The 27,653-nt window shown below is 28.2% G+C and overlaps 2 protein-coding genes across 2 annotated transcripts in view; both read left to right on the plus strand.

The window, feature by feature from the left end:
• Nucleotides 1–27,653, plus strand: part of LOC136982671 (calcyphosin-like protein) — a 160,302-nt gene that overhangs the window by 51,282 nt on the left and 81,367 nt on the right. The window lies entirely within an intron of this gene.
• LOC136982664 (zinc finger protein ubi-d4-like) overlaps nt 1–27,653 on the plus strand; it is a 54,862-nt gene that overhangs the window by 25,209 nt on the left and 2,000 nt on the right. Inside the window, exons 5-7 of the mRNA XM_067279227.1 lie at nt 14,472–14,576; nt 14,659–14,749; nt 18,622–18,730. Of these exons, the coding sequence (XP_067135328.1) occupies nt 14,472–14,576; nt 14,659–14,749; nt 18,622–18,730 (305 nt within the window). The remainder of the gene's footprint in view (nt 1–14,471; nt 14,577–14,658; nt 14,750–18,621; nt 18,731–27,653) is intronic.

A 27,653-nucleotide genomic window follows, 5' to 3' on the forward strand; every position in this document is an offset into this window, starting at 1 on the left:
GTAATCCCCAGTTGATTGCATAGATACTTATGTAACCATTTACAATTGATAGAAAAATGATAAAACATAAAATGTACAGGGTGTCCGAGAAAGATCTTTATCATTCTAAACATTAGTAACAAAAATACTAACAGTGAAATGAAATGCAGTTTGCTGCAAAAGAATGAAGACATCTGAGAATTTTTTCTGGTATCAATTGTCTGAGGTAGATGGATTGATTGGTCATGGAGGACCCATAGCTTGGCCTTCATGTTTGCCCATAACTCCACTGGATTTCTTTTTTTTTTGGGTTATGTTAAAGACAGGGTTTATCAAACATCTGTTTCTGATATATCCGTTTTAAAGGAAAGGATACAATTCACATACAGTACGTGAACTCCATTAGTACAGTAGCATGAACAATGGCGAGTCTGCTCGATTTCCCTCCAAGTGTTTTTTAACATTTGCGGTGTAACAGTGAGGATTGCTGATTGTATCCTTTCCTTTAAAACAGATATATCAGAAACTGGTGTTTGATAAACCCTGTCTTTAACATAACTTAACTCCACTGGATTTCTTTTTTTTAAGTTACTCAGAAACTGGTGTTTGATAAACCCTGTCTTTAACATAACTTAACTCCACTGGATTTCTTTTTTTTAAGTTATGTTAAAGACAGGGTTTATCAAACACCAGTTTCTGATATATCTGTTTTAAAGGAAAGGATACAATCAGCAATCCTCACTGTTACACCGCAAATGTTAAAAAACACTTGGAGGGAAATCGAGCAGACTCGCCATTGTTCATGCTACTGTACTAATGGAGTTCACGTACTGTATGTGAATTGTATCCTTTCCTTTAAAACGGATATATCAGAAACAGATGTTTGATAAACCCTGTCTTTAACATAACCCAAAAAAAAAAGAAATCCAGTGGAGTTATGGGCAAACATGAAGGCCAAGCTATGGGTCCTCCATGACCAATCAATCCATCTACCTCAGACAATTGATATCAGAAAAAACTCTTAGATGTCTTTATTCTTTTGCAGCAAACTGCATTTCATTTCACCTGTTAGTATTTTTATTATTAATGTTTAGAATGATAAAAATCTTTCTTGGACACCCTGTATTTTAAATGTTTTACTTTACTGCAGTGAATAACATTTTAGTTAAAATTTTGCCTGTACATTCAGAAATATTAATTATACTGCAGTGGTTCCCAACCTTTTCTAGGATGCGGAACACTTTTGTGAGCAATTTTCTTTAGCAGAACACTTACTTAAGTTAATATAAAATACATAAGCTTGTCATCAGTTATTTTATTAGAATTGAGCAGTTATAATTCAAAATCTCTACTCATATTATTAATGCCAATTCTAAGACAGGAAAAAATATACCTAAATAACTTTAATGGGAAACTTGTGCCTGATGTTTTTTACATATTTCGTTCAGTTTTTATCATTGCCTTTATCTTATTCGAAACAGTAGTACACTCCATAAGTACGAGTCATACATATATATTTAAGTTTATGAAAATTTTATGATTTTAATTTTTTGATATTCGGCGGCTCGAATACGATTGTACACTTTCCGATTTGCGACTAAATCTGCGGAACACTTGGGAGATGCTTACGGAACACCAGTGTTTCGCAGAACATCGGTTGGGAACCACTGTTATACTGTATCAAGTACACTTTTTGAAAAAAAAAAATCATGTACTAAATGCTAATCACCATAGTGAATAATATTTAGTAGTACTGTCTTTGAAACATCAGAAGCTGGATAATCATAGTTTGATGACTTAAGAGTCAGATTTACTGGCTCTTGGAGTATTACACATTACTTTTTGAAGGAAAATAGTGATGGGAAGTTGCTGCTACTTTCATTTTAATTCTCTGAACATAGTTGTATATAATGTTAAAATATTAAGTTTTTTCTTAAATTTCATTGTTTTCATTAGAATTTTCTATTTTACTTCATCTCAATAATTTTTTTCTCAGATAGGTTGAAGAAAACTGTTCCTAATTTTTACACTATTACTTTTGCTATATAATGAATTTCATATAGTTGGCATGTGCATTAATTGTAACAATTAACCCAATGCACATAAGAGTTAACTTAACCATTCACCATTTGCAAAAATACACAAATTTTCACTGCAAAAAAAAAAAAAAAAAAATTTCACAGACCAGTTCCATAGCTGGGACCCCACCAATGGACATGGTCTTACGAGAGAAGGCTGCCCTCTACTATTGTAGAAAGGGATACAGCACACGAATAGGCAAAAGAGCGTATGCAGAGAGTGAAATTGATTTGAAACCCATTTCAATAATGTTGCCTAGACCATATGAATGCAAAGCGGTAGAAATAGCTCAGAATGACGAAAGAGGAGGAATATACCAGTTCCATATAAAACTAATGATACATATGATGACGACGACGATGATGATGATGATGATAATCCAGTAGAACATGTAACCCTAGAACATACATTTAAAACATACAATCATTTAGAATACTTGATACAATTTATTCTTCTTTTCATGATTATTTTTATCTTATTTTGAACAGCAAAGTTATTTAATTCAGACCATATATTCCAAGAAACAAAATCATGAAATTGTATCAAGTATTCTAAATGATTGTATGTTTTAAATGTCAATAAAAGTCAAAACATTTTTTCAACTATTTCACTTTAATGTGTACTAATTTTATTTGTTTTATAAACTTGAAAATACCATGTAATTTTAATGTATAAATATTAAAATCAAGATTATAGTTAATGTAGACTATTTATTTATGTAATTAAATTAGATTATTAATTTTTATTAATAGTCTATTATAGTCTATTAAAATTTATAAATACTTTTGGTTACTTTATTTTGCAGACTTCATGAGAGGTAAAAAAATATATAGAATTAGAATTTGAAAATGTGTTTTAGTCATTTGAAGATATTCTATTATGATAAATTGAAATAGATATTTTTCAATTTACAAATTCTTTTACAAATTTATAAATTGAAAATTACATGTTGTTAATTTATATCTGTTTACATGTATATATTTAATATTAATGTCTATATTACTTAATATAACAAATATATATATATATATATATGATTTAATTGATTTGGATTAATTTGTTAGTGATTGATAGATAGAAATCTTGCATCTCTCAGTTTAGAGATTAAACTATTTTTTTTTATAGAGTTGCAACTTCTGTTTATCCTATAAAAGACTTTATACCTAGCTCTAAATGAATTCAAATTGTTTGTAAGAGATTATTATATATCTGATAATTTTGTTTAAATTTGTTTATTGTTTTTGTTAATCTTTATTTACTTATTAAAAAACAAATATATAACTAATAAAGTGCACAATATTGTGTTATTTGGGAAGACTGTTGTTGTCTTTTGGCATTGCCAATTAGAAAAATAAAAAAATTACGAATGTCTTTGAACTTGTAAAACTGATAAACTAGAATATATTTGAACATAAGATAAAATAACATATTACTTGTAAATTATTCTAATTATTAAGTAAATAAATTTAAGAAATATTAATTCTCTCAAAGCCTTCATGTCTTACCTGCTTTGTAAATATTTATGCAAATAAAATACACTTATTGACAAAAATGTAATACTTATTAAAATCATCACTAAACACCTTTTGGCTAATGAGACACATTTATTTGCTTATACACTAACATTTTCAGCCTAATACATAGGCCATCCTCAGATGACTGATTTTGGAACTGTTTCAAAGTAGAATACTATTAGAACATTAAATTTTAAATATTTGAATATTAACATAAGATTTTAATAATTCCAACATAAAGTAAATTAAAATTCTTATATAAAATTAACATGAAAAGTAAACTTCTAATATAAAAAATGAAGCTAGATAAAATATAAAACTAGAATCAGAATTGTAAATTTTAAGTACAAAACTATATCTCAGTAAATGTGGTAACTAAGCATTTCTTTAAAGAAGCTTATTTTTTACAATGAACTTCCATGCTAATGGTAAACTGTCTATATTTCTTGCATTAATACATTTATCCTCCAATTTGCACTTATATATTTCAATTTTTTCTGTGTTCAGCACCAATGTTGGGGAGTGTAAAGTCTTAACTATTTCCACCATCATCCATTTTACTGTAAAGCCTTCAGCTTGTAACATCTGGGATAGTACTATATTGCAAAGGCCTTCTTTACACTGTGTTGATGCTCTTAAGTCTAACTCCAAAGTTTCTTTTGGTGACTCAATATAATTTTTCTTTATTCCTAATTCCATGGTTTCATAAGTTATCTTATATACACCTGTTTTTGCTTTAACATATCATTGTCGTTCCTCAATATACTATAAATATTTGTCATTCTTTTGAAAGTTAGTTTAGAGACTTTATGGTCTGCCATTTCTTTCATAACATTAAAGTTCTTGTTAAAAGTAAACTTTGTGATTGTATTGAGTCTACTGTTTTCAGTCTTTGGTATTCTTTCTTTGTAGCTTCTAATCAGTCCAGTTATTGTACTAGTTTTGTATTAATATTTACTTAAGAGAAAAAAATTAAAAAAGTGCTTAAAAACTAATGAGAAATGTATTTTTTTAATTACAAAATGCTAAAAATAAGATATATATGATACTTTATAGAAAAAGTAAAAGAGCTCTACATTAAAACACCTTATCTGATATTTACATTTTCTTTTTCTCAAATTTAGTACAATAATAATAATCACAACACTCTTATTAATAAGTTATTTTATAAGCTTTATTCAAGCTTTTGTATATTAAATTTTTAAACATTGTGTAAGGATATTTCCTAATCAAGTTTAGCTGTTTTTATGTTCTCATTGTTAATTTTAGCTCATCAAAATGCTGAATTAATACAAATATATCATAATTAAGTCAGTTGAAAATATTTTTTTTTTTTGTTTTCAATGTACTGTAACTTTTTTCCAGTACTATATCTTGTATGAAGCTTAAATGATGTACAACACATTTGATTAAGATTCGTATTGTGAAGTTACTATTGAATAAGAACAAATGAAATTTGCTGTGATATGAAAATAGTATTAAATTTATTTAAAAAAAGTAAAAAATATTGATAAATTATATAACTTCCAAACTTTCCAGAAGCTTGTTTATAAAACATTAAAAAGAAATAAGAACAAAAAAATAGAATTAATTCTTCTTGATGATTTAATTAGTGAATATTAAAACTAAACAGCATATTGACTGAAATAAATATTGTAAATAAACTAATTCCATTCATCACTAATTCAAACAAGTACTATGGTTTTTTTTAATATAATTAGGAAAGTAGTTTTAAAATTATAAATTCCTGAATTTGATTTCTTTAAACAAAAGGTCATATTTATAATTGCTGCTTAGTCAAAAAAAATAATAGCAATAGCCACAAAAAGCAGATATACAAATGAATCTTTACTTTTATATGAGCTCTGAAAGCAAATAAATAAATTTATAAATATACAGTATATGTTTTTTATTGTAATGTAACATTAAATATATATATATATTAAAATTATATAAAATTTATGTAGAATTTTCAAACTTTGTACTAAAGTTTAGCATTTGGTTTTAAGTAATTTCAAAATTTATTTTAATTACATGATCTCTCTAATTAAATTTCAATAATTTGTTTACAGATTTTTAATTTAATAACAAAGAGTTGTTATTAAATTAGAAATTTATTAAATGGATTATTAAAACTCGATCAAGAATAGTTTATTCTGGATTTTTCATTTATTTGATTTAAATTTAGCTGCTCCAAATATTTTGACGATTGAGACGATTGTTTTTAGTATCTATCTCGGTTGACTGCTGCACTCTTGGTTGACCAGTTTTGACGAGTTGTATCATTAACTGTCGGGGAGAATAAGTGTAGACTGTAGAGTAATTACCCTTCTTAAATTATCGTATTGATATAAAAATGCATCCATACGAATGCACGAAATCACTATAATTATGTTAGATATCTTATTCTTTACTAATATATTTTATGTAGTGAATTTAGAAGAAAAAAATCTCTATTTTTTTTTTTTTTTTAATTCCGAATTATTAATGCTAGTTCTTATACTGGATTTACTGTAATCAGTGAAATAATACATATAAAACAAGTGTTTTCCTAATTATGTTTTCATTGTTTAATACAAATATTCTTAGATAAGATTGTATCATTTAATGTAAAGATTATATTAGATAATATATGAAATGATTACAATTACAATGATTACAAAAACAGTTGTAATAACAAATACTGTTGTGTTGCGTTTGATTGCATTATACAAGTACTGAACTAACGTGAAACTAAACGAATTCCTAAAAACATTTTTATTTTCTATTTTTTAAGAAGTATCACATGTATTTGTAATTTTTTAAATGTGTTTTCTTAAATGAATAATTCTATATTTTTTAATTCATAATTTACTTTTTTTTTTCTAAAAGCGTTTCTGAAAACTTTAAAACGAGCTTTAAATTTGTAATAATAAATAATTCTAGTGAAATATTGTAACAAATTTTGCATTGAAGTATAATGGTAAAATCTGAAAAATATTGATACAACAGACTTCAAAAATTATTTTAAATATTTAGAATATAAATCTAATCATTCATTTCATTAGAAAAATAAATATTACTTTAAAGTAATTAATAAATCTGAAAGTTTCAAAACCGATACAGAATAGTTATTAATGTAATGAAATCTGCTTTCGAAACTAAAATTTCATCTGTGTTTACTTACATATTTTAATTATTTTAAAAGCTTATAAAACTAAACTATGTCGAAAATGCGAATTTTAAAATTGCATTTTAGGCAAGACGGCATTACTTATTTATACTTGCCAAACTTATTCTATGATTTATCTTCATTTTAATTCCTTTTTTCCCCTAATTAATACGATGTTGCTTTTATTTGAGAAACTACGACATTTATAATTAACGCTTTTCATGCTAAAATGATACTAATTTTCCATGATTTTGGTTTTATTGTAAATTTTTACACGTTAATTTTTTACTACTAATTATTTTATTTAGAATATTTAAATATTTACTTTTTATATTTCTATACTGGAGTCGCTTTACTCGTACATTTAGTACAAACTTGGAAGTTAGTATTTTTAGCTAGGGCCGTGAGATAGAAAGCTGACGATTTTTCCCCGGGCCCGATAAAACTCGCCGGCCCGTAGTGGTTCCTATCCATATAAAATTAATGCTATTTTTACTAACAGATAATAAAATCTTTAAGACTCCGTTTTATTAATAAGGAAACATTCTACGTATTTCATTTGATCAAAAAGAAAAAGATCCGTTCTACCCCGGGCTTCGTACAAGCAGGCCCGCCGTAAGCGGGCGTGCAAGGCGTGCACCGCACGCGGGCGGCACGTCCAGGGGGCGGCAAATTGGTATTGCTGGCAATCTCAGCGTAGGTAGTCGTAGTTTAACGGGGGCGGCATAATCGGTATTGCACACGGGCGCTCAAACAGCTAGCGGCGCTGCTGCGTACAAGCTCTCGACGGCCCCGTTTTCAACGCAAGTTTTGTTTGACCATTATAAAATGAATATTATAATACCTCAAAAATTTTCTTATTGGTTTTATATTGCAAATAGAATTTTGTTTAAATTCTCATGTAAAATTTGTAATAAGTATATTTTTATAATCTTATAATCGTCGTTCAATGGTCATACCTGAAAAAAACTTTTATATAATTACATAACGATATAAATTCATTAATTTATTCACAATGTTTTGTTTACTAATTACGCTATTGCTAACTCATTTATTGGTAAATATTCTATCAATAGCTACAATCTATATGTGATAATCTATGTGATATAGCCTAAACTAACTTAACAAAACCATCATTTAGTATTAATAATTACTGTATTATCATTATAATAATAGATATTAAAAACAAGTTATAATTTTAACATTATGTCAAGCGTTACAATGACTTAATCAAAACAATTACATACTGCATTACGCGATTGAATGGGCACGAAAACACTTTATTTTCATACATAATTGCTTTCAATATTATTCAATTGGTTAACTACTTGTTTAGAAGATCTTTGAAATTACTAGCAAGAATGAAAATTGCAAATTTGGTTCTATTTAAATCAGTTATTGCATATATTGTATTTGTAATAACTAGATTTTTTATGCATCTTAGGTGAGGGATAACTATTGAATCCTGTTTCTAGATTGTATTAGTCTTCCAATATTCAAAACCATGGGCGCCGATCCCGTAGGATAGAGGGGAACATATCCACCAATTTTTTTGTACCAGCAAGTTGCCCTCCACCCAACGTATTTTTATTTTATACCATACAACAAAACTTAAAAGTAGAAACGAATACTGTATACAACAAATACATCTTATTATATGTACTGTATACCCACTCAAAATCGATAATTAGAATTTTTTCTTACTCGTCATTGGCCCCCAATATTTATACATCGACACCGATTTCAAAACAGACCCACTATCCAACAGAGGGTTAGAAAAACTATGATAGATCATTCCTTAATTAATTTATACTCATTACTTGATAAACAATAAATTTTCTGTTATAAAAACTTCAAGAATAATATATGAATATTTTAATATTGTATCTTAAGACATTTAAAACAGACCTTAATACATAATATTTAATATTTTTAAAAATCATCGTGACAATGAAAGTTTCTTGACAGTGCTTCAAAAAAACAACGATTACATTGTCATAATCGTGAAATCAAGTATGTAAGAACAATTGTTAAAAATTTTGAATGTTTATTCCGAGAAATGTTTAAATATTTTCAGTAGTAGTCGATGGACAAATGAATATGTTAAAACTAGATGATAAGTGTTATTTAATTTTATGATGAAAGCGATGCACTGAATACTTTGAACTGCTTTCTGATCAAAGAAAACTTTTTGGTCAGTTCAGCGAAATAGTAGCTATCTGTTTTAATACGGGATGCATTTGATAATGAACGAACGAAAATATAAATCAATATCTTGTATTACGATATTAATGTATAATTTTGTGAAAGCGCTACTGACGATCTGTAAAAAACAATAATAAGGAAATAACTTACAAATTAATGTTGCAATTTTTATTTTTATTAAAATAGAAATTGCGTTTAGTCTTTGAATGCTCAATTTACATTGAAACATCATATTGAAACGAGCAGTTATTTATTGTGAGATCGTCATAATGCCCTACTGCAATTTTTAATCATATTTTTAATTAATTTAATTTAAAATATATGCTCTCCACCTCAAATTAGTAGTGACTTGCCCTTATACATTATACTTTTCCTTTAACAATAGAGTCGTGACAGTCATCTAACACCTTTCGGGGAAATTTTTGAATTGAAATAACATGACTTCCTGTTTTCATCAGAAGTTCTTATATAGTTAATCGGGGCTTCCTGCCCCTAAGGTTTCTTGTCTTTCATCTATCTAACTCCGTTCTTGAGATTAAGAAAAGACAGACATCAGACAGATGACAATCGGAATTTATAGTTTTACAATTTTTTCAAATTGCAGCCCAAATACAGTATAAGAATTATTCTCATAAACCGTGCTTCCCATGTCATTGGCTTGGACTTGTCAATAAAAACAGGAGTTTATTAATTAATAGCGAAACAATAATTTAGTTATATGATGATAAAATGTGTACGTAAAATAATTTTTTTTAAATTTTTAATTAGGGTTACAGACCGTTCATGTAATACGTAACGCTGAATGGAGAGTACGTCTTAGCGTTTCGAAGCGTTCGTTACGAGGGGAAGTAGAGTTTGACCTTACACTTTCGTAACATCATAAAATATGTTTTTAAATAATATAAAACGACTTAGTTTATAATTAAGAAGTTTATTCTACATTGCTGCTTTTTTTTGTAAGGTTTTATATTGAAAGTGTTTTTTTTCGGACATAACTTTAAAGACTTTGTTTATGTTAAAAAATGAAATTTCTGGCATAATTTTAAACCTTCTCCGTAGGACTGGTAAATATAACAGCATGGTAACATACTATAACTGTAGCATGTTGCCAATATATGAATAATTACCAATTTTCATATAATGTGAGATAGCTTAAAACATTTTTCTAACCCTCGGGAAAAATAAAATTAATTTTTGATATTATATTCGGAGATAGTAAACCTGTTAACGTGTTTCGCTATTTTATGTTTACATGTTTTAAATATTTGTCAGTTTTAAAGCCCATCCGTTGCAAAATAATAATAATAAAGTTGTCTGCATAGAAGATGACCAGTTTGGCAAACGCAATCGCTTATATCGATTTTTCATAATTTTACGTAGTAATTTTATCAGCAACTAATTAATTTTTTTAAGGCTCTCCGCCATGTGGACACTAGGACCATTTAAGTCATACCCATCACGGGTCGGTCAAGTCCACACCGGAAATGGCAAGATGACGAGGAACGAGTCTGACATAACCAGGACAGGCCACTCGCGAAAAATTTCTGGGTGTAGTTCGCCTGTATTCGATCCCGGATCTCCCAGAACGATAGACTGATACCTTAACCGCGTACTGTAACATAAATGTGCTTATTTTATATACAGTATATAATATATAAATAGATATATTTTTCGGTAGTTTTCGATGGTTTACGTAATATTTTGGAGAGGGGTTGAGCAAAATTAAAACTTCATAAACAGGCGCTACGTAATACTTGATCGTTTCCCACATCTTAACAAGATTTAACATTAAAAAATTTAATCTTGAAATAAAATGTGTTAACAAAATTATGTAAATCTTCGTTTTAAAAACATAACTAATATTTACATAATCGATATTCTTTAGAAAACATTTTTGAAGTTTTAAGTAGTTTATATTGGTAATAAGGTCGGATAAAATTTACATAACTAATAAGATTACAAAACATATTTGAATACTTTTTCAAATAAAAAAAAAAAAAAAAAGGTTATTGTTCATAAATAAATACGTATAAATATGGTTAAAAATTTGTCTCAATTTATAAGCATTTGTTATTCATTTATGGCTGTATATCAAATGCAAAAATATAATTCGTTTTTAAAATTTTGTGTACAAGATTGAAACGCTTTGGTTTTAAAAATAACTGACTAGCATTTAAAAGTTGTCAACTTTTCTTAAAGTTGATTTTATTTCATTAATCTAACTTTTCGAAATAAATAGCAATATAAACATTTCTCCCATCATCGAAGTTATTAGATAAAATTCGTTTTTCAAGATTTGTTCCGAGTTTTTGTCATTTTTACTAATTTTTAATTTTATTAAAAATCATTTTATTAACTTTTAAGAAAATTCAATCAGTTCGTTCTCTGACATATTATTATGGAATTGACAGAGTAGCGCGATGATTTATTTACTCCGTGATTTTCTCAGAGAGTTTAGATGTAGAGCAGTGCATTCAAGGCACGTCACCATATTTATTCCTTTTTGACTGTGTATAATTCTCGTGTGATATTTTAGAATGACTATTTACTGTTATTTTTATGAAATAGGATGAAATACAAGACACTTTTAATAATATAAAATAGTGTAACATATATTACTCAGTGAATAGAACCTAACAACCGGACTAAATATGGCGGATAAGAGATTCGAATACGCTATACCGCATATATAGCGATCTTATTTTCCTTGTTTTTAAGATTTGTATTTATTCCCTCTTTTTTATTTAATTACAATTGTATTAATTTATCGATTATATCTAATTATATCGATTGATTAATATTCATTTTTTCTTATTAATCATAAATTGTGGTAAAATTTAATGGATACCTAGCATTAAATACGCAGTAGCTACTGTGGAAAATAAGTGAATTCTAGTCAAACTAATTTTATTAATTTATCAGTTATTGAACATATTTTATTTGTCGAATTAGTCGCACTTGTATAACTACGTACTTCAATTAAGTTTCTGTTAGTAATCCGGCTGTTTCCATTGAGGACATCGAGGAACCCGAGACGGATACGATTAAAGAGAAAGTTCCTCTTACTCCCACGGAGTGGGAAGAGTAAAAACTAATGATAAATAAAATCTAGACTGTGGCCAGACTTAATCATTGATCCATAATCGATGACTGCATGAAACATTAATAATTTTGAAGTCATTGCATAGCATTACACAGGGCCACAGATGAGTGTGCCACAGATTATTAAAGGCATATGTGTGTGAAGACAGGTGGTGTATGCATGTACTGTACAGTACATGAAGACAGGTGGTGTATGCATGTACTGTACAGTACATGAAGACAGGTGGTGTATGCATGTACTGTACAGTACAACACCTGCAGACACTGCATACAATTCTTATTTGACTATATTTCCAGGCTGTAATGTATACATAACAAGGGAAATTATTAGAATCGTTTCAAATTTGATCTCCGAGAACTCTGAATCCAAAACAGTAAAAAGAACAGCAAAAAAAAAAAAAAAAAATCCGCGTGTGTGTTGGCGTTTATTTTGTTCAATATCTCAGGATGGGGTAAAGATTAAGAAACGACTTGGAACGATAGCATGTATATAAAGACATTGATATTATTAAATTTTGGTAGTGAAAGGGTGAGGAGTGGCGATATAGAAGATGGTCACGTGTCGAGAACGGACTTAATGAAAATTTCTCTTATTAGCATTTACAATTTTTTATAAAACAAATCTCTACCCTCAAAATTAACTGTTTTGTCGTTTTATAATAATTTAAAATATTTAAAAAATGTATAACAAAATCTCATAACAGATGGCGCTAGACACAAATTTATTTATTTATTATGATTAATAACAAAAGTTATTTTTAAAATTAAGTCTCAGAACAGCTGGGAAATTTAGGCAACTCATTGCTAGATTTTTTAAAATACAAATCAGAATTTTTAGATAGAAATGGACAAATTAGGACATTCAGAGAAAAATTTTCCAATTGGGACAAAGTTTTCCGAATCAAATAAATCCTGAAAAATCAGGACATAATGCAACTTTGTACAATACCTAACATTACATAAGCCCAATTATATCAATGGCTGATTATAAGCACATTTTTGTTTCTTTTCATATTAGAGCTTTTTATAAGACACTCTTAGAAACTAATAACATTTATCAGATGTATGCATGAATTTTTTATTAGATTTCATATTTCACTTAGAATCTTGCACTAGCACTAATATAATTATTTTATTTAAACGTAAATATATAACCATAATAAACTATTTAGATATATTGTTAGCTTAAAGATGGTTTCAGTTATAGACCCACTTGTACTGACAGGCCCCCAAATCATTCTGTGAATCTATAGCTGTTTGTTTCATAAGTTCGTAATTGCTGTTTAGAACTATTTGTTAATAAGTAATATATTTTTATTTATACATAATAAGTATTTGTAGTTTCTGGATTTTATTTAAAAACATAAAGCAATCAACAGTTTATGTACTCAAATTAGTAAATAGTGCATTTTTAATAATAATTCAATTCGTAACATTTTACATGTTGCTTTTAATTGTCTCAAAATACAATATTTCATTGAATTACATTGATTTTTTTTAAAATTATAATTTTATTTATAATTATACATATATAAGATTCTCAGCTTCTAATAATATGAAAGAATTTTAGTTATAAAATTATTCTATATTTTATTTAAATTTTTTGAACTTCTGAATTTGTCATGTTAAGTCAGTGTTTTTCAACTGGGGTGCCGCGGCACCTTAAGGTACCACGGTGCCATGATTGGGGTGTCGCAAAGTTTAGGACCTTAAGTAAATTTCCAAGAAAATGCCTAAAGTGTAGTTCAAGATTTCAGTATTTCAACAAAATTCAGTATTTCATTGTCAGTATTTTGACAAAATTCAATGGACTTAAATTTTGATTTTGAACATGTAGAAACACTATTTTTGCATTAAAATGCTACTTCAAACTGTCAATTTTTAAAATTTTTTTTCCGGGGAGGGAGTCCCACCCCGGTTCCCACTCCAGTGTTGCACATAATATTCATTTTCATAAAAAATTCATCTGCCCCCACCATTGTTAGCCCCCCCCCCATACTCAGATTCTAGATCCACTGCCGATCAAGGGTGCCACGATTTTTTATTTTTCAATCGGGTGCCACTCAATGAGAAAGGTTGAAAAACACTGTGTTAAGTCATTGATATTTAGAAGTTTTAATAATAATGAAGTGAATAGCATAATGTTAATTAGCATACATTTATTATACATTGAACTGCTAGATTTCTGTTTGATGAATATAGTGATTAATTTTTGTTTTATAATTAGTCATTTAAAAGTTTAAATGGTATTATAATTTGTCATAATGACAAATTATAATACAAAAATTAATCATGAACATCAGTTTCTAGGTTTCTAGAATTAAGAATTACTAAGAAAAAACATAATTTTCTAAATTTTACATTATGCATTTGAAAAAATTTATTTAATTCTTATTTTAATATAAATGGATTAAACCAATATTTATTTTTGTTTCTTTCAGGGGTATGGATGTGCAATGTATGTAATGAAAATAAAAATAAGGATATTAGTATGCATAAACTTGTCATTAAAAAGGAGGTCAATTCAACAAATCATAATAACATAGGTATGATAAGTTTTAGAGTTTTGCAAAAACAAAATGTTATTGATCACACTTTCAATTAATAGTTATATCTAATTTAAATTAGATACATCAGGACTTCCAACTCCTTGTGATTCACCTGTTCCAGATGATATTTGCCAAGACTGGAATGGAAATATTGATAGTACAACAAATAAGTAAGAAGAATATTCTAACTCATTGTAATTTTAATCTTAATAAAATTTATAACTTACATCCAGATAATATGAAATATGAATTTTAAAAACAGTAAATTGTTGATATGTTGCAAAAAGTATAATTTTATTAGTAAATGAAATCAGTAAATCTATATTTGAGTCTTAGTTACCATATTTGATTATTATTAAAATTTTCAATTTATAACCAATTATATATTGCTGAAAATTAAAATACAGTAGAGCATCGATTATCGGACTCAATTAGGGACTGGAGTTGGTCGAATAACTGAAAAAACGGATAACCAAAAAGTATGAAAAAATACATTATTAGTATAGTATATTAGTATATCCCATGTAATTAGTATATCGCTATTAACCTACTTTGCGTTGAATTTTCATCAATGTTAAGCCTAACAAAAGTTTTTTTAAAATAATAATCGTCACTATTGTATCGTTAAAAATTATTTCTTTATTTTGCACAAAATAAATACAGTACTGTACTGTTTATTGAAAAATACAGTATAAAACAAACAATAATATATATATATATATATATATATATATATATATATTCGAGTTACATATTTTACATAAAGTAGGCCTATACATTAGAAAAAGAAGTCCAAATTTTCTTGTGCTTTACAGCTGACATTCATTTTTTTGCTGCTAAATGTCACACACGTTTTAAAAACAGTAATTGGATAGTGTCATTAAATAAAATTAAGCCTCGTTTAAATACTGGCCTCCCTTTCATGGTCGAGGCAGTGTTGCCAGCTAAAACATGCAAAAATTTAACAAAAATAATATTAAAGTAGCCAAGACATAGCCAAATATAGTAGCACCACATCACTAGCAGACATTTGAATTTGCCGACTAGAACATGGTCGGTTAACCGATCTGTCGGTTGATCGGGGGTCGGATAATCGATGCTCTACTGTATACAATTTTTAGTCACTGTTAAATATCACAGACTAGCCTTTGTCATAGTTTTTTGTTAACTTCCTGTTACTCAAGGATGAGTGTTGTGCTCACCTTTTGTTTTAAGATGCTTGTAACTTGGATTTCTTGGAAGTTTTGTGGCCAAATTCTTGTCTACCTTTCTATGCAAGTATCCCTTTAACAAGATACCAGTATCAGAAATAATAGTCATTGCTAATACTTTCAGTGCTGGCTTTGTTTCAGTGTGTTAGACAAGTTAGCATGGCACTCACCCACAAGTAATCTTGTGTCTTTTTTCCCTGCAAACAAAGTGGTACTATTTTAATTGCAAAGTGATGTTGTATATATATATATATATACTATTATAAAACTGGTTGAAATGTTTTTGAAATTACTTGATGAGGAGTCTGAGGAAGAAAATTAACTTCCTTACAGGCAATGAAAGTGAGGATCACCATATGAATATCCTGGAAGTGTTGAAAAAGAAATCAGATCTTTCTGACATAACATCAGTATGAAGAAAAAAGTGTGCATATTGCCAAAAAAAGAATAGGAAAACAACATTCAAGAGTGTAACATGTAGTCTACTGCACCAATCTGCAGATATCACATAATAACAATCTGCAAACAATGCAATTTTAAAAATCCAGACTAAACAGATTCAGAACTTGAACAGAAATTTTATAATTTCTGTTCAAGTTCTGTTCAAGATCAATCAAATCAATAAAATCAGAAATATGATGTCTGAAATTATTGTTAAATTTAATTAACAGATTCAGAACTTGAACAGAAATTATAAAATTTCTGTTCAAGTTCTGAATCTGTTAATTAAATTTAACAATAATTTCAGACATCATATTTCTGATTTTATTGATTTGATTGATCTGACTAGATATCAAATTTTTGTTTCTATAACTAAATTATTTTTAATTTATTCTAACAGAAGTAAAGCAAAATAAACATTAAAATGTGTATCATTTGTAACAAAACTTCCTAGTCTTAATAAAATTTCTTAAAACAAATCATTAAGAATACAAAATTATGTAGAGTGAGTGCTGCGCTCACTCTCAAGTAACAGTGTTTCAAAGCCGACTGTGAGGAGCATTAGGTTAAAGAGAAATTAAATTTTTAGATTATTTTCATTTCATATTTTATCGTCTGGTACACTCTACACATTAATGATTACTTTTACATTTCGCAATGTAGCTAAGATTGACACTATCCAAACAATGCATTATGAAATTCTAACCTCTTAGTTAATTTTTATAATTTAGATAAAATTCTGCTTCAAATATTCTGATTTTTAATGTTCTATAAAGAAATGATTTAATGATTTCTTTATATATTTAGTTACATTTTTATATTTTTTAAAATTGTTAAAATTATTTTTTGTCTGATTTTATATTATATTACATGAAATATTTAGCATCTTAACATAAATTAAATGCAAACTGGGTCTTGGCTACTTAAAATTATTTTTGTTAAATTTTTGCATGTTTTAGCTGGCAGCACTGGCTCGACCATGAAAGGGAGGCTAGTATTTAAACCAGGCCTAATACACTATACTAATAATGTATTTTTTCATACTTTTCGGTTATCCGACTTTTCAGTTATCCGACCAACCCCAGTCCCCAATTAAGTCAGATAATCGATTCTCTACTGTATTTACACACAGTAGACTTTGAGAGAATCTTTTAACAATCATTTGTAGGAAGAGAGTTCATACCAAAAACATTTTAGCATAAGTATTGAAAGTTCTTACAAGTTAAAAGAAGGTGCACAGTTAAGTTCTTGATAGGCCTTATAAGTAGCTGGATGTAAAGAAATTAATGTATTTTTAGCAAAAATTTTAGTCTATTTGGTGTAACTTGAAGCTCTATGGATATGGATATAATTAGCATTGTAGGGGCTAGATGAATACCATGAGTGAAAAGTCAAAGTGTTAATTTTATCTTGGTCTTGCTGTATAGTGTTGCAGGCACCATAAATTATTATATTTTTGAAATTTTAATTTTAAATAAATTACAATATATATAAAATTTCTATAATTTGACTTCTGTCCATTAAAAGACTAATTCTTACAATATTTCTATCATAATATCTTCTACTCTGTTTACTGGTGTTATGATCACCCTCATACACACCGTTGAATCTTTATCCCTGGTACTGCTTAGATTTCGTGAAACAAATGTTTTCGGCCTCACCCGAAAATTTCTATCTTAATTGTATGTTGTAAATGCAATTTCAATCAATTCAGTACTACAGTTTGAGTACTGTAGGGGGAAAAATAAATACAAACATAATTATTTTTAAACTAATTTACTTTGATTTACTTATCAAAGTAAATTAGAACTTAAGACTGAAGCTTATTAATGACATTTTCATTTTCTATATTTACAGATATATGTATTATATATAACAATGTTTGATCTAAAGATCAACTTTTTGCATGTTTTTAAAATTATAAATTAATAGATTGTGAATAAGCTTTAACAAAATAATCAATTTCCAATTTTTAGTTGTTCCTATTTAATTTGTCTAGTTGATAGAATTTTCTTTGATTTTATATTATATTACATGAAATATTTAGCATCTTAACATAAATTAAATGCAAAGTAAAGTAAGTTATTACATTATAATTGAAAAAATTATCTATAATTTACTAGAAAGAAAAGATTCTGATGTTGGGAATGTAATTTCCTGAAAATAGATGTTTAAATAAATTGTTTTGACTTCAACACAAAAGACTTGGAAAATATAAATAGAACATTTTAAATAGAACTGGAATCTTAAAACTGTATTATATAAAATGTAGGAAATTCACTTTGATATTGAAAATTAATGAATTTAAGTAATTTTAACATATGCTTGGTTGATATATATTTAATAAACTAAATAACAATTATATCATGGTATTCCTATTAAATTTACAGACAATATCCTCATATTGTCCCAGATCCAAAGGATTGGTCAATAGATGATGTTGAAAAGTTCTTTCTATCAATTGGTTTTGCTGATCAGGCACCTGCTTTTAAAGAGCAGGTAAGTTTATAATATTTTCAGTTTTTAATTAAAGACTAGTAGATTAAGTTTTTATAATATAATTTTTTAGTAGCTAGATCATTTTTATGATTCACAAAACTTGGCACCTTGGTTGAACAAATATTGACCATGTCTTTTTAAGGTTACCAAACTTAATCTTTATTTTTAACATGTTTTCAGTTCATAAAAATACATAAATACCAATAACCAGCATGAATTAGATTTAATTTAAATGAAAAACAAATGTTTTTCTCTGTTTTTTAACAGTCATCATCAGGTTTAGAACTAATAGAATGCATGTTTTAAAAAGAACAAAAATTTAAAAGTTTTGAATGTCATGAAATACATGCAAGCTCAATGTAATATTTAACAAGGTTCTTCTAACTGGATAACAATTTTCAAAAATACATGGTCTATACAAAATATAAAATCTAAACTTAATTCAAGACCTATTGTAAGTCAAAGCATGCCCTCCACATGGTTGCTAGTGAGTCTATTTCTTTGAAATTAATTGCCATCCCCCTTTTAAATGCTTTCAATCAGTGGTGTGCCGTGACATTTGATGATAGGGAAGCTGTGTTTCTGTAAGAAGCCGACTTTCAGGGGCAATCAATTAATTGCGCATCAGGGCCCGTTCTTATTCGTTTGTTCGATAAGCCAGTAAAAACCGTATACTTCTTTAAAAATATATTTAATAGATTATCTGACGTACTTAATAAATAAAAAAGTTCAATATAATTACCTCCGTTATTAGATTCAATAAATTTCCTACGCCCTCTAAATGCCAATTCTCGCTTTGAGAAAAAACATATAACATCTATTAATTTAGATATATCTATTAATTGTAATCTTATATATAAAATTCTCGTGTCACAATGTTAGTTACCTTACTCCTCCGAAACGGCTTTACCGATTTTTACCAAATTTTATATGCATACTCAGTAGGTCTGAGAATCGGCTACTATCTATTTTTCATACCCCCTACACCATTTCCTTCCTTCCAAAAATATATTTATATATGGATTAAGGCTTTTATGTCCAACAGATGGCGCTAACTTCCGACGACCTAAGTTCGCTTTTCTGTGAGGCATTATGCTTTTCTGTGAGAATGGACTGAAGCAGATCATTTTCTATCTATCTATATCTATATAAATAAAATATAACGTTCGTTTGTTCCTACCGATTCCTTTGAAATTTTGACACAACGTTGCATTCGAATACGCACGTGTTTTTATATAATATACATGTCGAAATTCCCCCCAGTGGGGGGAGATGGACGGGATTAAGGCTTACCGTGAAGAACTCGGCTTCTATTATACTATTTTACATGCGGTTTTTTGCGTTTTTAATTGCGTTTTAATAGGTTACGTCAACAGAATATACACTAAAAAGGGATTTTTCGATATTCCCCAGCGGGAAAAGTGACGGGATTAAGGCTTACTGTGAAGAACTCGGCTTTTATTATACTATTTTAGATGCGTTTTTGATTGCGTTTTAATAGGGTACGTCAAGAGAATGTACACTAAGAAAGGATTTTTTGAAATTCCCCCACGGGGGAAGTGTTATACATTTATAATAGATACATTTTGAGCCACAACAACGCGTGGCCGGGTCAGCTAGTTATCTTATAATTTTCAATATTTATTTTATATTGTCTATCAATGTTAAATTCTATTCCTCTTTGATTTCCAAATTGCTTCAATTTTACGAAAGAATCGTCATTCGTCATAAATTTTATCGTCAAAATGTCGAAATTTTTTGTTGACGTATTTATATTTAATTTAGGCATTGGTCTTTCTCTTTTAATAATGTTTTCTTTTTCATTATATGGTCTTGAGCCAAAACTTTTTTAAAATAAATTTTTGAATCACTAGCCACGATATAAGGGCTAATATTAAAATTATCAGAAAAACTTACTTGGTAAAACAAAATGTGTGACGAGTACATACCTAGTACAAAACCATACGTAATACATACCTAGTACAAAAAATTCTTCAATTGTACGAATATACTTTTAAAGAAACTTATAATTAAATATAACTTTGGGAAGAAACGTACATAAAAATAACAAAATGTTCTTTACTTTTTAAATCTTAAAACAATCCACTTAGTGAAATACTGTAGCTCCCTACGAGTGGCTAATGATGGAATCAGAGACGGTCCAGGTAGGTGTGTCCGTGCCAAATCCCGAGGGTGCCGATATCGGTCAATGTCAAATGCCTCTTTTGTCGTGTCACTAGTATATCTCAAAGGACGCGACAGGGCCGTTGTAAATTTTAAACGTTTCTCACCATAGATGTAAATATGTTAAATTTAGTAGTCATTTGTTTTCTAACTACTGCAATTCGTTTTAGTACCAGGTGTACACGGAAATCAGTTTCCCACTGTACTGAGCAAGTGACTGGTTCGGTTAAGCTTTTGTTTAAGTAAAATTCTGGCTCTTTCAGTAGGGTTTTATTTATGTCCCCATTCCCTAATCTCTTAATTATTTAACTACTTCTTAGTAGAAATAAGTCAAAACCAGTTACTTTGTACTTGAATATCTGTAATCTTGGGAAAACATTGGAAAGACAAATTTTTATGACAACCGATACTTAGATCGTACATTTAAGGAAAATAAATTCTAGAGCTTTTTTTGTACCATTGTACGTTTCATTCATTAAATTTGGTTGTAAATGATGATGCCAAAGTAACAGTTAATTTTTTAACATTATACAAGAATTGTACACGTTTTTTCTGCATTCCCTTACAGATGGGACATACTATAATCGTAATATCACCGGTTTAACATTGAAACCCGTAAGTAATATAAGATGGGAGAGCGGAATAAACGCAGAATAAATATATCAAATATTTTAATGGATTTTTTTAAACTCCTGTCAACTATACAGAACTATCATAAAAACATGCCAGTAAACTCCTATCGGTTGGTTAAGTTATAAATCTAGTCTAGGGTGGGCAACCTTTTTTATAACACGGGCCAGAATAAATTTTACGTTTTTCCGCGGGCCGTAGTAGTTAATTGACGCCTTTTTGTGACTCGTAATTTTTTTAGTCTGCAAATATGAAATAAATAAATAAAAAGTTTATACTACATTTATTTCTCTTATCGTTTTCGAAAATTACAAAGAATTGGAAAATTAACTATTAATTAGTTATTTTTCCAATTTAATAATCTATTAAAGATCTCGCGGGCCGGATAGAAACTTTTCGCGAGCCGTAGCTGGCCCGCAAGCCGGGGTTGCCTGCCGTTGATCTAGTCAACTCGTGATTCACGTAATCGGGCGAGGGCGGCCGAATATCTAGCAGGCAGGCGGCTAAACAGCCCACAACCGGTCCGGGATATAAAATTAGAAGCTTTATGTGTGAAGCATCCACCAGCTAAACCGGGTGACGTTGGTGTTCTGTAAAGCGCATGCGCCAATGCCTATAATCTGGCTGCTTGGAAGTTGACAGGCAGGTGGCTAACAGCCCACAATTGCTCCGGGATATAAAGCTGTACTCTTTACGAGTGTGTCGCTTCTACCAGCTAAACCGGGTGAGGTTGGTGCACTGTAAACCGCATGTGCTAATGCCTATATAATCTGGCTGATTGGAGACTGACCCAGTTTCGACATTCCTTCCGCCACCGAATTATTCGAATATACAATAGCAATGTTATCATTTTTTTTCACATGTAGTATAGAAATTTGTAAAAGATACATAATGCAGTTATAATAAAATATTAATTTTAATTAATTCAAAGTACGTTAAAATATGAAAATTTATATTTTATAAAATACAAGGGAAGGTCATTAGAAGGTGGAATCGGCGCTTCCATCGCTTCCAATGACGGCACGCCACTGCTTTCAATATTTCTAGTCTTTCAAGATATTTCAGGTTGGCTGGGTCATCACTGCATTGTAATAACTGAGTATCCTCAAATTTATCTTGCACATTATCAACAGCAAAAGAAGTTAATGTGATAGTGAAAGACCCTTCTGAATTGTATATATATGCTCCTGTAAAATAGAACAATCAGCTTTTGAACTAAAAAGAACAAATATAAAATATGCAATCACAATCAGGTTTAGCAAATGAGAAATAGCTATCAAACTTTTTATCATCTTATGCTTGCTGAGAAATATTTATCTTCACAAATCTTTTCAACTTAATTTCTATAGGTCATCATCATCAGGTGTAATATCATATTCTAACTTTTTTAAATGGAACATTTTACAATATACTGTTCAAACACAAATATTTCAAACATATAAATTTAAAATAAAGAATATAAAAATGTAAAATTAAATAAACAAATAACATAAAATATAAAGAACAGCAACCAAAATAAATAAATAAATAATACTAACATCAATTAATATAACATAATAAATAAACAATTATTTATTGTGTCATTGTTACAATGCCATGCTGCAATTTTTAATCATACTTTTAATTTATTTAATTTAAAATATATGTTTTCCACCTCAAATTAGTAGTGTCTTGCCCCTGTACATCATACTTTTTCTTTAACAATAGTGTTGTGTCAGTCATCTATCTAACTCCTTTCAGGGGTAAATTTTTGAATTGAAATAATGTGCTTTCTAGTTTGCATCAAGAGTTTGTATATAGTTAGTTGGGACCTCCTGAACCTAAGCTTTCCACATCTGCTCTTAGCTTTCATCTATTTAACTTCATTCTTGAGATTAAGGAAGGACAGACAGACAACAGTGGGAATTTATAGGTCTACAATTTTTTCAAATTTTAACCCAACAAATAAATTATATGTATTGTATTTAGAAGGATGTGAAATATGAGTTTCTTCTATATACAAGTTGATTTTAAAAATGTGTTAACTATTTCTTTGTTAATTAAGTTACGGCAATGCAATACATTGGCAATCTGCCTAGGGGAAATTCCTTCTGAGAGATCTTTTTAAGGGTAACTGGCCCCTATTCCGGTGTTACAGATTACAGATGTGGAGAAAACCCAGAAAACTCCATGTGACAAGCCTTAAGTTTAGAGTAATAATTTTCAAATTCTGTTATATTTGTAAAATTCTTTAAGATTCCGTAAATTATAGAGAATTTGAAAAATATTCTAAACTATAAATGTTCTAAAATTTAATTTAAATAATTTTGTTTTGGTTAAGGTTTGTTCTTTAGAACATACTAAATATTTTACTCTTTTTAGTTTAACAACTGATTGTTCTTTTTTATATAAGTTATTCTTAAATACTTAATGAACTATTCTTAAGTTTTAAAATTGTTCTTAACTGAAGATTTTGGGTCAAAATGAACCAAAAACGTTTTAAAAATAGAAAATATGTTTGGTAACCTCAAAAAGCAATATGGTCATTATTTGGATAGATAGAAATTGAAATTTCACTAATGCTTCAAATCCATTAGATTTCTAAGAAAAGATAAAAATTATTAATAATACAATGGACCATAAACATCTCTCAAGTGACTGGACGAAAATGATATATAACTGAAAGAATGTTTAATTAAAATCTAAGTCAAAATGGACTACAGCATTACAGAACTAATAGTGTTTTTTTGACAAGCTCATAGCTTTACAGCTTGTGTTGTAATGTTTTTCATAATAAAACTATTAAAATTTTTATTGCACAATTTTTTTTATGTTAATGTTGTTAGTTGATTGAGTAGACATAATTCATGGAACTGATGAAACAATAAATTGCAAAATGATTTTTGTCTATTCAAGACTGAAATGATTCAAAGTCAGAAACTCAAATGATGAAAGCCCAAGTCATACCATTTAATTCTGGAAATATGATGAGAGAGGTTGAGAATAGAATAAAGAATGTGTTTTAGAAATTCTGAGTACATTTTCTAAAAGAATACTATAATATCTGTTATCTTTATCAGAAAGAAAAACAGCATATAAATAAATTTAGATATATATAAACAAAATTTCATCTTTGAAAAGTATAGAATGTTTTGGGACTAACATAAGATGATTTACAAATATAAACACTGTTTAACTTGATCATTAATATTAATGCCAAACTATTGATGCATTATATTGGACTATATGGCTCAATGTAATCAGGCAATCATTTGGCATTGAAACAACTTACCATATATTTCCGCAGATAAGACGATAGTTGAATCATTAAAAAAAGGCCCCCAAAATCCAGGGTTGTCTTATAGGACAGATACAAAAAAATTAGATTGAAATTTATGTAAATTAAAATCATTATAAAAAAATGGACAAACCGTAATTATTTACTAGTAGAGAGTAGGGCATGTCCACAAAATAGAATAGCCCATACAACGTTTTTGTGAATAGTCAAGGTCCTTACCTAAATGCCCGAATCAGTGCAAACGTTTGCAACAATAGCGAGGCAGAAAATAAAATTTGTTCATTCGAAAAATTACAAATAGGACATAATTCCATATACACTATACAGTATTATTATCCAGATGATGATCGCTGATCTAAACTAAATTCATAGGCCATTGATAGTTTGGGGGTTGTCTTATAGGACAGATATATGCTAAAACTATAAAACTTTGACGAAAATTTATACCTCATTTTATCTGAAGGTTGTCTTATCTGCGGAAATATACGGTATGTTATAAACAAATTGCCAAACAAATTATTAGTGTCATTCAACATATAAATCATATATGAGTATATGAAATATATAAATGGTATTCCACTGTACTTATTCTGCTAATAAGTTTAAGATACAGAACATTTTTCAGAAATTAATCTTTTCTGAGAATACTTTGAGATTTAAACTTTCTTTCTAACCTAAATAACGTAACAGCTGTTAGATTTATTGACACATTTCTTATGTTTGAATCCTGTTACTGTCTCTTGTATGTATACAATACTTGACCTATGTATTAATATATATGTTCTTTTAGTATTTATGAAAATTCTGTTTAATCATTCAATTTTAACTGTTTAATACCTTTGTTTACTCCTTGTTGATAAAATTTAACAGTAAATTCAATTTATTTTTATTTTATCAGATGTTAACATTTCATTGTGTAAACTGTAATTTATATCCTTTTTTTAGAATTTTCAAATTATAATTTTTTAATAATAAATGTAAAATATCTTTGGAGTATATTCTGTAATGTATTCAATGTTTTCAAAAGAATTTATAAATTTTATTTAGAAATCTTAAATATATATATTGGATTGAACAACTGAATCCTAGATATAGATTTTGTATAAGAAAAATATTTTAATGAAAAAGTATAATAAATATAATAAAATTTATGAAACAAAATCATCTAACATTTGATAGTCTCCATTGATACATTTTATTGCATTCTTTTTTCAAAGTAATCTGTTTTGGATAGCAGCTATCTTATTATTTACAGTACTGTATTCTCTATGCAATCTCCTCTGATTTTAGGACAAACTGTATAGCTATAAGTTTTTTAATGAATTTCAATGAGTTAATTTTGATAATTGTAAAATCTTTAATCCTATTTGTGCCGCTCACTTGCCAAATCGATTAACTCCATAAAACAAAAAGTAGAGAAAAGTGACAAAGTAATATATGTTCTTTTTTAAAATTCCTTGTAAAATATAAATTCAAATAAACATTGTAGAATGTATTATTGTACATGTAGCTTCTATTTTAACGACATATAAAATGTATAAGATAGCATAGATATGCTATAATCGTTATTATTATTACAATTTTGATGTGATTGAGGGAGTTAATTGATTTGGCAAATGAAAAACATAACAACATCAAATTCAGTCTTCACATTAGCATACATTTTTTATTAAAGATTTTTTGCAAAAATGAATAATAACTGTTCTGTTACAATGGTTGTTATTTATTATTTTGTTTAAATTGATCATTCAGCAACATAAATGAAGTTTTCTTTGTCACTTGTATTTGAGGTCCCCTCATGTCGATTTGTTCTTAAATTTTTAAGAATCATGTTTAATAGGAGGAATGAAAAAAATTATTTTTAGTTTTATCCACCTTGATATAAAGGGTATAACTTTTCTTTTTTCAAAAAAAATTTTCACCAAAATTAAAACAATTGTTCAATATTTCACAAGTATACTTACTTCTGCAGTAAGTTGTAACTGACTAATTTCTTTTACTTACTTTTTGTGATGAGATAACATTAAATAATTTATCGTTATCTACAAAGCACTAGTCAGTGCACACTGCGGAATTGCAATCGCAGTTTGCACTGGCAGATTAATGTTACAGTATGGAGTTAATTAGGTTGGCTTCTGAAATAAAATTTTCAGTGGCCAATAAAATTTTGTCATTAAGTGATATTGATCCTTATTATTAGGAAAATTTATTATGAATATAAAAGTTTAAAAGTTTAGAGTATATCAAGTGCTTTCACACTGAAATTTAAAAAAAATTCAAAATGTGGAGTTAATCAATTTGGCTTGTGAATGGCTCATTTATTGAAACAGAGTTGAAACTATTACAATTGTCAACAGTAATAAAATTCATGCTTAAAAAGGTGATGGGATACCAGATAATCAAAATGTTGAATGTATTTTCAAAGGCATTTATATTATCTATAATATTTTCTCAATATAAACTTTGAGTTCTGGTATTTGAAATGGCTTTAATTTAATTTTGTTTCATTATTAATTGCAGTAATTTATCCTAAAGCCTATGCTGTCAATATAATAATACATTTGTGTATGCAATGATCTTTATAAAAAATCTAGGAATAGTATAGGCTTATTTAAAACATTTAAATCATGATGATTTAAATTTTATCAACAATCTTTAAGAAGAAACTAATGCTATACATTAATTATTGTTGTTTTATTTGAGCTATTTAAAGTTTCTGAAAAATTTTATTTGTTTCTGACTAAACTTTTATATTATTTTATTTTAAGAACTACTTAGTTATATAAATTCTATTATCAAATAAAAACAGAAATGCACTTAATGTTTGTATAA

Source organism: Centruroides vittatus, unplaced genomic scaffold (assembly GCF_030686945.1).
Source record: "Centruroides vittatus isolate TY-2023 unplaced genomic scaffold, ASM3068694v2 contig_862, whole genome shotgun sequence".
Taxonomy (NCBI): Eukaryota; Metazoa; Arthropoda; class Arachnida; order Scorpiones; family Buthidae; genus Centruroides; species Centruroides vittatus.